Source organism: Python bivittatus, unplaced genomic scaffold (assembly GCF_059951505.1).
Source record: "Python bivittatus isolate LINGU-HERP-01145 unplaced genomic scaffold, Pbiv_v1 ctg000070_np1212, whole genome shotgun sequence".
NCBI lineage: Eukaryota > Metazoa > Chordata > Lepidosauria > Squamata > Pythonidae > Python > Python bivittatus.
In genome coordinates, this window is record NW_028277034.1 from 40,729,851 (window position 1) to 40,742,343 (window position 12,493).

The 12,493-nt window shown below is 40.3% G+C and overlaps 1 protein-coding gene across 4 annotated transcripts; it reads left to right on the plus strand.

Moving 5' to 3' along the window:
* The first annotated feature begins 4,675 nt into the window (after positions 1-4,675).
* Positions 4,676-8,505, plus strand: DDIT4L (DNA damage inducible transcript 4 like). Of its 4 annotated transcripts, none has more exons than XM_025171061.2 (3): positions 4,676-5,249; positions 5,422-5,945; positions 7,466-8,505. In XM_025171061.2, exons 2-3 carry the CDS (start codon positions 5,855-5,857, stop codon positions 7,948-7,950), a joined length of 576 nt encoding a protein of 191 aa, XP_025026829.1. In that variant the 5' UTR covers positions 4,676-5,249; positions 5,422-5,854; the 3' UTR covers positions 7,951-8,505. The 4 variants fall into 4 exon arrangements, with proteins under 4 accessions (XP_025026829.1, XP_007435065.1, XP_007435066.1 ...); XM_007435003.4 differs by having other exon boundaries at positions 5,816-5,945; XM_088133025.1 differs by having other exon boundaries at positions 4,678-4,839; positions 4,966-5,945.
* Positions 8,506-12,493: the final 3,988 nt, after the last annotated feature.

Genomic DNA, 12,493 nt, shown 5'->3' on the forward strand with positions numbered 1-12,493 from the left:
ATTTTAAAAAATCCTTTGAGGAAGGATGTTCATTCTTAGGAATTTAATCTGAGCATTATCAACACAGATGTATTTGAGTTTTCACTAGAGACGCATTTCTCCCATGGGAGGAACCCTATGCCAATCCAACTGAACATAATGAAGGCAATAGCATGGATTGCAAGGCCAGTGGCACAGATTGTCACTGTTTCAGCCTTATGCAAAACTAGTTGACAGGTAAATTAACAGTAAATACTAATCCATCAGGCTAAGAAGCCACAACATCATTTCCATTGTCTTGGAGTTGTTCCAGTCAGGAGCCTGGGGAAAACTTTAATTTATGAACCACTGAAGGATTTTTCTGAAGGGAGAAAAAGGATCCCAAACAATAAGCCTTCTTTTGGTACTTGCTATTAAAAAAAACCCATCATAATAGCACCTCATTTCAGCTTGTTATGAGAAATGGATTTGATTATGAGAATTACTAGGCAATCCCCCAGGTGGGGGACAGATGTTTTGAGTTCTGCTCCCTGCAATCCATTATTATTATTATTATTATTATTATTATTATTATTATTATTATTATTATTTACACAACAATGTGAAATCACAGCTGCCAGTTCTTTAACTGGTGTTGGCCTTCATTCGCGCTGAGTTCTTCCCAAGAACCTAGGATGTCGTAATGTATTGCCATATATATGTGCAGATCCACACAGTGTGGTCTTTTGTAATTGACAGATGGAAATTTTGTCCGTGTGCAGATTTTCTAAGTGCCATCCAAGGTTTTCTGGAATGGCACCCAGTGTGCCGATAAGCACTGGGACTAGGTCTTCCCTAGGTTCAGCTTTAAAAAAAAACTGGCTGACCTATTGGCCAGAGCACCTGTGACTAGGCTGAAATGGACTGGATGATCTATGATTCAGTATGCTGTAGGACTTTAGCTATTGCCTTAACATGTTGTGTGAACCAAGGCATTAGCTTAAACCATAGGATGTTTTATTTAGGCATAACATTTTATGTGAACATAAGAATTTAATTTTATTCACCTAAATTTAAGGGTTTAAAATATTTCGCTTTTGCACAGAAAATGCAAACTATCTTGCAAAGATTTAGGATTTAAACTGCTAGCCTGAAATAGGAACTCAATCAAAGAAAAGGGGAATAAGAAAAGTACCCAATCTCTGTTGATGACTTTTCTGAATTTGGGCACTTCTGCAGCAGTATTCAAGATCACTTTCAAGATCACCTTCAAATGTAACTGATACCGTGTTGTTGACTGTGTTTGGAAGTGAGTTGATCTATTTCTGGATCTGGCTCACTTGGAAGCGCTATGGTTGTGAATTTTGTGGACAGTCCATTTTCTCATGGGTGGAAGTCTTGCCTTGTCCTGGGTCCTGGCCTTAAGCCAGCCATTGCTTTAGCCCCTGCTTCCAAGGTTCAGTGCTCGGCTTCTCCTCTTACAAACACTGGTTAGAACATCTCTCTTTCCCCCAATACCCTTGTCATAGCAAACTGCAACCATGGCCAGCACTATTGGAAAAAGTGTTCATTTCCAAAACTGTCCACATTTCATCTTCACAACTCTCAAGGGCTTTTAAATATAGCAGAGGAAAAGGGGCAAGACAGCTGGGAAGCCTTTAGAAAATTTGTTTACTTTTCTTATAATTAAGGGTCCTCCCTTACAAAGTTTTCCTTATAGCAACTTTTCAGATTTTCTTTGCAAACCACTAGACAAATGTATGCAGAAATATGTTCTAAAGAAGACAGAGAATGACACTAGTACTTCATTCTCTCTTTGTAAGGTGTAGTGTGAGATTTTTCTTACTCCATAAGGGTTGGTAGCTCAGGGAGCAGGAAACTAATTGGATTATGTTCCTTGTATTCCTTTTCCTTCTAGAATGGAAGAAGGTAAGAACTGTTGAATCAAACATGGTGTTCTCTTGATGCCCTCTGCATTTCAAGACTGGCAGAAGTAAGGACAGTCAGCTTCAAACTGCTTTGTCAGAGATTGGGGTGGAATATTGCCCTTCCACTGTAACATCTGAAAGCCTCATTACCACTTCATTCACTTTGCTAGAGTGAGAAAATGCCATGACTTCTCTTGGCACTTCTGCTCTGAAAAAAGCCATTATCATCAGCTTTGATTGGCAGCAATCTGCCAGGTTCTCAAGAGTTCTTTCCCATTATCTGTCATCTGCTCTTTTTATGTTAATTCAGTTCCACAACTTCATGGTCACATTCACATGACTTATTTAACCAGCTTAATGTCAGCCCCAGCTTGTCATGTGAACCCAAAATCCTATCATATTTGGGTTACCAGATACAATAAAAATTCCCCAGGTTAATTTTTGGCCAAGTTACCTAACCTGGGTACATTGTCTCATCCAAACCCAGATGAGAAGATTAATTTGGCCTCCACAGAGATTTGGCCACCACAGAAATGCGACACTCGAGTGGCTTCACAAAAATGGGAATTTTCAACACTCATCTTTATTGACATTTTCCTTTCAATCCTGCAAGCACATGTGGGGGAGGTTGCTAACTGATCTTCAATTTCAGTCAGTTTGCACAGATTTTTAAAATAATTTTTTTTTAACTGAAACCACAAAGCTGCTTGGGGTCCTATCCAACATGGCAGCTACTAGTCTCATCCATCATCTGCTGTAGATCACTTTACAAATGATTTACCTGGGAGAGGGAGCAGATACAGGCAGTCATCTTACACAACCAAAACACCAGTATCGTAAACCAACACATGGAAGTTTGGGGAGATATTGGGGCTTTGGGTATTTGTAAGCCCCATGGAAATGGTTTGGACTGCATCCATCAGTGACAAATTCAGTGGCAATAGTTCAGAGATTACTGGCCTGGGCGCTTACACTTTGGTTCAGCCTCCCCAAATGGGTTAGGGATATCAATCAATGGTTGACAGTTGCCTCTGCAAATTTATATACCCATGCCATAACCACAAGAAGGATAACACACCTAGCAATTACATCCACAGTAGGAAAAACTTTTTGGACATGAGATTTAACACTAGTGGTGGGGGAAGAAAGGAACAAGAGCTGGTGGCAGCCAGAACTTTTGCACATGTTCATCTTGTGTACTAACTGCATCTTCTCCTGCAACCAGAGGCACTGTTCAAGGCTACTCATGCCTTGGTCAGCTCCCAAGTAGATTATTGAAATGTGCTCTGCATGGGCCATGTTCTGCTCTTGAAGAACATCAAAGTACACCTTGGTACAACCATGTTATACCTTTGCTCTGCAGATTGCACTAATTGTCAGTGTGCTTCCAAGTGCAATTCAAGATGGTGGTTGTCACCTATGAAGCCCTTCATGGCATGGGGCCAGACTATTGTAGGACTGCCTTTCCCTGATTGTTTCTACCTGTCCCTTTAGGACCAACAGAAGGGACATGTTCTGCATCCCATTTACCCAAGAATGTCATTTGGTGAAACCTGATGTATAAGAATCACCTTGAGGAACAGGAGTAAGAGCCGCAACCAAGACAATAGTCAGATGAAAGAAATTTGAGTCTGAGGCAGAAATGTAATTTGAGAAAGCATCGCAGACTTGACCTTCCTTAGTTCTCTAGAAGATAAAGGGAGGGAGGGGGGAGGCACTTTCATAGTTGCAAGATTCTGTAATACAGTAAGTAGTATTAACATCCATAATTTTGGTTTCCTAGTCTGGTCCACCTCGAAGGGCTGACAAGGAAGGTGCTTCTTCTGTTGCAGCACCTGCCCTTTAGAATTTTGTAAAGCTTTCAAAACATGGCTGTTTTCCCAGACATGGGACCTGGGAGGTTAATTGGACCCATGAGATCGATGTGCCATTTGCAGATGACTATCATTTGCCATGATGCGTATTTATTATTGTAAATAGCTGTATCTGAGTTTTTAATCCTGTATTAGCCAACCAAAGCCACCGTTGTGAGACAAGCAGTGGTACAAGTTGATTAAAGAAAATAAATAAGTCAGCTTGTAAAATAATAAACCAGACAAAGCTAAGAGGAGATGTTCCTCTTACACAGCGTTTCTCAAGCAGCCGTTCTCAAAGCAGTCCAGCTGCAATAAAACACAAGTCCCCCAGTACATTTGACACAGCAGCACGTGCAGACTTTCTGCTCACACAGCACAGCAATTTCAGATCTGGGAGAACCCACTGGATCAGTTTTCTGCTTTCACTCTCGGCCTCATTTTGAGCATGCTGCCAGTAGGATTTACACCGCTGTAAGCACATACGAGACTGAAGCTTTACTTTGCTGCCACTTCGCTTCTAATTACAGAGTAAATCAGGCTGCAAACGCTGAAACGCCTTCTCGGAAAGAAGTGATCTGATCACTTCTATCATGCTGGGTTCCAGGTTGTCAGATGAATGGGATGCAGGATGCGCCAGGCGGGGCATCCCTGCGACTGGCCGTGTTCAAAACGCCCCTCCTCAGCTTTTCTTCCAGTTCCAAAGCCAAATCCAAAGCTTTCCAAATGGCGCACCTTGAAAACGCGGCTCTGGGGCAGCCGCATTAAGAGACGGCGAGCTAGCAACGCTTTGGCGTTACAAGCGCTGTTATTCTTTATGCTCGAGCTGCCCTGACACAGAACTGCGGTTAACTCCCCTATTCGTCTTACGAAATCATTCTGCAAGAAACAAGCATCGTCTCCCCCCCCTTCGGGGCGGGGGCTGGAGGACTCGCCCCTCTCCCCGTCTGGCACCGCCGGGAACTGGGCACGGGGGACTCAGGAGCCTCGCGGCCGCCCGGCAGAACTTCCCCAGCCAGTCCAAGGACGCGCCAGCGGAAAAAGAGCAGAGAAGCAGCTCTCAGAGCAGCGGGCAAAACGCTCCCGCAGAAGCGAGTCAGGTGACTTGAATGCCTCTTTCTCCAACCTTGGTTCCTCTGACATTCCCACAATCCAACCCCGTCGCCCGCTGCCCCCTCCGCCTCCCGGGCTTCTCTTCTTTCACATTCAAACCCTTCGCCCCGCAGGCAGCCGCCCGCCTCAAAAGAGCAGCGGCCAATGAGAAGAGAGCTTGGCTGCCACATCGGGGCAGCCCCCAGGACCTTGGCGAGGAGGCGGGGCATCGCGGTGGCGGAGGGAGACCGGGCAGGCGGCAGAGGTCTAAGCTGGCATATAAAAAGGACGGGGCGATGGTTGGTGGCTAGATGTTCGTGTCCGTGGTCTCTCTTTCTTTCCCTTCTGTTTAATATGTGCTTTCTGATGACACTGCAGTCTCTGTTCTAACAAAGTTTGTGTACTTTACTTTCCGCAGGTAAGAACTGTGCTGGAAGTTGAATTAATAAACGAATGCTAACTAGAATAACAATTTTCCATTTCCTTTTAAGTTATTTTTGTACTTAAAGACGTTTTAGGAGGTGTTTTGTTTTAATTAAACTTTAAAGTGTGTTTGTAATGGACTTAAAACTGTATTTCCCTTGACACAGGATTGCAAATGACTCATGGGGTGTAATTCATTTACCAAGGAGTAGCCCTTATTGAAGCCGGTGGAATTTACTCCTGGTGGATGTCTAGGGCTTAGCAGGTGTCCGCCACTAGCTGACCTTGGTCGATCTTGAAAAATCAGAATTTGCTCTGGTTTTTCCTTGGAGGGGAGACTACCAGGTATTTCCAGAGCTTTTGGCTAGATTGGAGTGTTGAAATCCCTTTTTAAATTGGACATGTCCATATCCTTGCCAAGAAATAAAACTGCGGGGAAGTGTACGGGATTGGTGGCTTAGACCTCTGGGCATGGCCATTATTTTCCTGATGCCACATCGTAGTGTTCACCTGCCTTATCTTCTAACAATCTCTCAGTCAATTGGATTTGCTTCCTCATAGTCAGAATTGTAAGGTGCACCACGGAGCTGTTGATGGTGAATGTACTTCTTCAGAATGGTTGCAACCAACAGCTTAAACAATAAATATTCTGAACTGAGTCAGCAGCGATTTCAGCAGGCATCCTTCTCTGGTAAGTAAGTTAGGGGGACTGCGATTGTGGCCACGTGTGAACAGGAAGCAATCCAGGTTCGGTTAAACTAGACTTGCCCCATCTGATACCCTGAGGCCACATTTAGCCTCTGAAGACTGTGAAACACTGTTGCCAAATAATGCATTTTAATAAAACATAATGCATTATTAAATACATTTATAATTTTAAAAAATAACTTTTCATCCTGAACTCACTCACTACTTTGGGAAGTCCTACCCCTGGATGTCATTCAAGCACCAAGGGTGCTCTTGACCCAGGATTGTTATATATAGTATTATCATGTGAAAACATGAGGTGTAGCCTAAGACTACATTTAGTGGAGACCATTTTGAATATTTTCTCTATTTGTTGTTATTTATCTTTTGTAGGCAGAAAAATAAAAGCACACAGCAGACCTTGGCTTAAAATTATCTGCAAAATTTCATATAGTTTTTGGATAGAGTAAATTTAAATAAACAGCCTAATATTAGAATTTGTGCTTGGTTCATGCATTAAGAAGTTGAAGTATAACTTTCATACTTTCTACCCATCTTAGAAGTATCAGCATAGTTTGTCAACGTGATAAATAGTTTGGTAATAATGCAGAATAAACAGCCCAAACTTGCATAGGCTGCAAATATAAATCTTTTTCAGGTTTTGCTGAAAGAAGGAATAGCTCCTTCAATTCTAAGCCTTGGCATTTCAAAAGCATATTAGTGCAGAATTTTTCATTTTAGTCTTCAATCAGAAACTGTACAATGATTGTAGATTTGTTGCCTCGCTGGCATAGAAGCCAGCTGCAGGGCTAGAACCTAGATGTTTAAATATAATTCCTTTATAAATAATGACAACTTTTTGCTTTCTATGGGAATATAGCCTTTTTAAAAAAAAATTGGCAGCAATAGAGATAATTTGTATAGCATCATGTTAACAAAAATATGTGTAAGTAAATTGAATGGTATTACTATTTTCAGCAAAACTGAAGGATTCTTACATGCATGGAAGATTTGTAGCAAGACCTAAAGATGTTTGCTTGGAATTAACCATTAAGTAATGAGCTCGCTGATGTTTCTCCTGGGTGTGAAAGATGTATGAAAACTGCTTCATTTTCTCCATCAATTTCAATTGTGGGATGCGTCTATGTCCAGGACTCTCTTAATTTAGCAAAGTAAACAAGTTGATTCTTTTTTGGCATGCAGCATGGAACAACTTGGCTCTGTTCTTGACAGCCTGCCAAAATTGTAATCTTTAGAAAAACATAGTTGGATCTCCTACTTTTTATGAGTCTATTGTGCTGTGTGAGTATTTTCCTACATTTTCTGTTCCATCTGGCAAGCTGTCTGTCCTATCTAGTGGCATTCTGGCTTTCGCCCGATGACCCACAGCTGTGGGTGATTGTATGTTTGTGGGTGTGATACATGCAGTGAAATTAAATACAGTCATTGGATGCTAGAAGTGGCGGGGGGCTAGCTTCTGGATCATTTTGAGAATCTCTTCTCATTTTCCCTCTTCCTTTGTAGACTTTGACTACTGGGATTTCGTAGCGCCTGAGCCCAACTTTAATGAGATGGTGTTTGAGGAACGAACATGTCAGAATCTAATTAGAATGCTGGAGAACTGCCTCTCTAAATCAAAACAGACTAGACTGCATTGCTCAAGGGTCTTAGTCCCTGACAAACTGACTCGGAGGATAGCTCAAGATGTCTTGCGTCTCTCTTCTATGGAGCCTTGTGGTTTGCGGGGCTGCATTATTCATGTCAGCTTGGAAACTGGAAATGTATGTAAAAAGCTGGATAAGATTGTTTGTGACCCCAGTGTCATTCCCACTTTTGAACTGACACTGGTGTTCAAGCAAGACAATGGTTCCTGGCCCAGCTTCAGGAGTTTATTCCCCAGAGTTTGCTTTACTTCCAGCTGTAAACAGACTCTGATCCTGAGACCTGGCTTTCGTCTAATTAAGAAAAAATTATATTCCTTGATTGGGACCGTTGTTGAAGAATGCTGAAAAGTGTGCTAGTTAAAAAAGCTGAGCTTAAAACCCTTAGAAATTGGAGTGGTATTTGCACAAGACCTGTCTATGGCCTTGAAGCCGGCAAAGTCTTTGTAAAGCTATCTGGTGCTGTGTAAAATGAGAAGCAGTGCAGCTCCTTGATACTTGAAACATTCCTCAGTTAGCAAAGATTTGGCAAGCCCAGTCGCCATCCTGATTGCCATTTATTGCTAGCAGTTGCACTAAATGTAGCCCTTGCTCTTTGGTATTCTTTGATATTTTTTTAAGCTGAGTTCCCTAGATTCACAGTGTTCTTAATTCAAATTAGGGGAAATTACTCACACATTTTCAAGGAACAAACAGGTCTCTAGGACTAAATAGGTCAAAGAGGTAGGGATGATGCTTCCAAAGTGTTGCTCATACCTGCATTGGTAGCATCAGATAAAAGAGACAGGTCAAGTCTATTTGGAAAGTGATACTTATGAAAGGCTTTGGAGTTATTGTTGCTTTGTTCTTCAAGGTCATCTTCTAAATCTTTTTAGATTAATAAAATTTGCCATAGTTCCTGTATGACATTCAGAAGCCTTACTCTAGCTGCCTGCAACCTGGTGTCTTCTAGATGTATTGCTGCCACAACTGCCAGCGAACCGACCCAGCAATGACCAAAGGCTGGAAATTTTGGGAGTTTTACTCCCAACGTTTCTAAGGAGTGCCAGCTTGAAGAAGGTTGTTTTACTTGCTGTGATTGACTTGCCTTCCAAGCTAAAGGGTTTGCAGGAAGCTAGCTTGCCCTAATAATCATGAATAATCGTATATAGTTGTTCTACACTCAGTTTCTTCAAATGTGACAGTACTGAAGTCTACAGAACACTTTATGTAGGTTTGGCACTGAATAGTTTGTGTTGGTTTGTATTCAGTTTATTAGAATAATTATTTGTTGTCCTGACACATTTCACTTAGCCTGCCCAATATGGGAATTAAAAGCGCTCTATGGAATTTTTTTTTTCATTGCTGGTGGTCTCTACAATTGAAAGTGAAGAGCAATAATCTAGAATCCACAAATCCAGTTGTTAGTTGTAGATGGTGTCAGAGGCCACTGCTTCACCATAAACTTTGAGGCTCTTATTAAGCTGATTCCTGCAAAGAATCAATGAAATACTTGCTACTCCTTTCCTTCAGTGATTCTTGGTTGAGTTATGGAAAATATCAATAGAGATAAGGCAACCAAGGTTTGGATATTCAGCTTTCTTCCAGACACACATCTACACTGCAGATATCCATAATCAAGGAGCAAACTGTATAATTCTTAGCACAATTACACACACACACACACACACACACACACACGGGAGATTCCACAGAAGGTCATGGAGAATAACAGGGCAAAGATCCTGTGGTACTTCCAGATCCAGACAGACAGGCAGGTACTGGCTGATCAACCAGACATCGTGGTAGTAGACAAGAAGCAGAAGGTAGCAGTGGTGATAGATGTAGTGGTGCCCAGTGACAGCAGCATTAGGAAGAAGCAGTATGAGAAGCTGGAGAAGTATCAGGGCCTGAAGGAAGAACTAGAGAGGGTGTGGAAGGTAAAGGCCAACATGGTCCCAGTGGTGGAAGGAGCACTCGGGGCTGTGGCTCCTAAGCTGAGAGAGTGGCTCAAACATATCCCAGGAACAAAATCAGAGCTCTCTGTCCAGAAGAGTGCAGTGCTAGGAACAGCTAAGATATTACGCAGAACCCTCAAACTCCCAGGCCGCTGGTAGAGGACTCATATTCTCACTTCAGCAGGATTGAGAAAAAGTTCCAAATTAATACAGTACTTGAGATTGGAAAACTGAGTGTCCTAGATTATCATGTCCCAAACTGGTGCCATTTAGATAGACAGGGGCCACAATTTCCAGAATTTCAGGCTTTTGGTCCTGTTGGCTATGGTCCTGTTTGGTCCTACACTTCATTATTTCTGGAGACCACCATCTTGGAGAAGGCTGCTCTAATTTTGGAAAGAATCTTATAAAATGGGTAAGATCAATTTATACTTCACAGAAAGCATACATAATTGTTAATGGAGATCTAATGAAACCCTGTGAGATACAAAAAAGAACAAGCCAGGGATGCCCACTGTCTCCTCTCTTGTTTATTCTGGTTCTTGAAATATTGAATAGAGATAATAAGACAAAACGAGAGGATTGTGGGAGTAAAAATTAAAAAAGAAACTTATAAGTTAAGGGCTTTTGCAGGTGACTTAGTGTTGCTTTTGGAAGATCCTTTAAAGGGGGTTGAAATATTAATGCATAAATTTTAAAAAATTGGTGCATTAGTGGGGTTCAAGATGAATAAACAAGATGGAGATGTTAACAAAAATATGAAAATAGAAGATCAAACAGAATGGATGAATAAAATGGATTTTAAGATTGAGAAGAAGGTAAAATATCTGGGTATCACTATGACAAATATGAATTGTATGTTATTTCAAAATAACTATGTTAAGACATGGAATGAAGTTAAAGAGGATATATTAAAATGGGAGAAACTACAACTGTCATTGCTGGGGAGAATTTCTGGATAAAAATGAATGTCTTGCCTAGAATGATGTTTTTGTTTCAGAGAATACCTGTTTTGACAACTGATACACCATTTAAACAGTGGCAGAAGAATATATATAAATTTGTGTGGCGGGGAAAAAACCACAAGTTAAATATAAGGTGTTATAAGATGCAAAGGAAAGAGGAGGGTTGGGTTTACCTGATTTGAAATTATATTTTGCAGCTTGCTGTTTGGTTTGGATAAAAGAGTGGGTGCTGCTGAGAAATCGAAGGCTTTTGGAGTTAGAAGAACATGACCTGAGATTTGGGTGGCATGGATATTTGTGGTACGATAAAGTTAAGGTTAATATAGAATTTAAAAATTACTATGTTAGATGTGCCATATTGAGAATGTGGAATAAATACAAACCCAGGTTGTACCCGAAAACACCTTTGTGGCTCTCAGCACAAGAAGCATTTTATGGACAAGAAATAATAGACAAACACACATGGCTAACCTATCGTGAGATACTAGAATTTTGTCAAGGGGAATGTAAAATAAAATCAAGAGAAAAACTGGTGGCAGAGGGATATAGTTGTCAGTGGTTCTCTTATTTACAATTATTAAAAAGATTTACAGTTTATGGTTTTGAACATTGTAAGACTGAGTTTGAAATAGAGTTGTATACAATGATGAACATGTAATTGCTAAAATGTATGCACTGAAATTTGAAACAGAAGAAGAACAAGTGAAAGAATGTATGATAAAGTGGGCTAAAAATTTTGGTTATAATATACAGATGAAACAATGGGAAAATATGTGACTGAAAGGATTGAAATTCATACTATGCTATAATCTTAAAGAGATTTTTTTAAAAATGTACCTTTTATTTTTAGATTTTTTTGTCCCGCCTTTATTATTTTTATAAATAACTCAGGGCGGTGAACATACCTAATACTCCTTCCTCCTCTATTTCCCCCACAACAACAACCCTGTGAGGTGAGTTGGGCTAAGAGAGAGTGATTGGCCCAAAGTCACCCAGCCGGCTTTCGTGCCTAAGGTGGGACTAGAACTCATAGTCTCCTGGTTCCCAGCCTGGTGCCTTAACCACTAGACCATATCGGCTAGTGTACAAATACAATATACATATACAATTGACATATACAATTGACATATATAAACAATACAAAATGATGTACTGTTGGTATATGTCACCAGAGAAATTGCCTAGAATGTATAAAGGCACTTCAAATTTATGTTGGAAATGTCAACAACAAGAAGGCACATTTTATCATGTTTGGTGAACATGTAAAAAAGCTAGAAAATTACATACACTGATTCAGAGGATTTTCAAGATTAATATACAATTGAAACCAGAGGTTTTTCTTTTGGGGTTGCATGACAAAAGTTATGGAACTTTGTTTTTGTACATGATAACTGCAGTGAGATTATTGTATGCACAAAGATGGAAAGATTCGGCGCTACCCACAATGGAGGAATGGTTGGTGAAGATGATGGAACTTGCTGAGATGGCCAAATTGACTTCTTTGATCAGAGAAAAGACAATATCTACGTTTATTGCTGACTGGAAACCCCTCATGGACTTTTTGTGTGAAACATAAAAAAATGAACTTACGATTCATGGATCTGATGATTAGACAGGATAGATTACAGAAAGACGAGTTATGTTGTAAATTTATAATTGTACTTATAACTGCTATAAAGAAGATTGGAAGCTACTTCTTTATATCTTTTTTCTTTCTTTTCTATTTTTCTTTTACTTTTCCCCCCATTCTTGTGCCTTTAGCTTTCTCTTTGATTTTTTTTCTTTCTTTTCTTTTTCTTACTTCACATTAGTTTGTATTATTTTTTATCTTCCTTTTAAAAAAATCTTTAATAAAAATTATATAAAGAGAAGGCTGCTCTAGATCTTCAGCTGACTTCTCTTCATGGGAATAAATGTAGAAATTTAATACCTACTATTGACCTTTTAGGAAAATCTGTAAGCATTGGAAGAGATAGGCTCAGTGCTTCC

Bases quoted from the DNA above. Each gene is read 5' to 3' on its own strand.
- DDIT4L (XM_007435004.3), top strand. From the start codon at position 5,855: ATGTACTTCTTCAGAATGGTTGCAACCAACAGCTTAAACAATAAATAT. The intron at 5,946-7,465 runs GTAAGTAAGTTA...CTTCCTTTGTAG, and splicing joins TCAGCAGGCATCCTTCTCTG to ACTTTGACTACTGGGATTTC.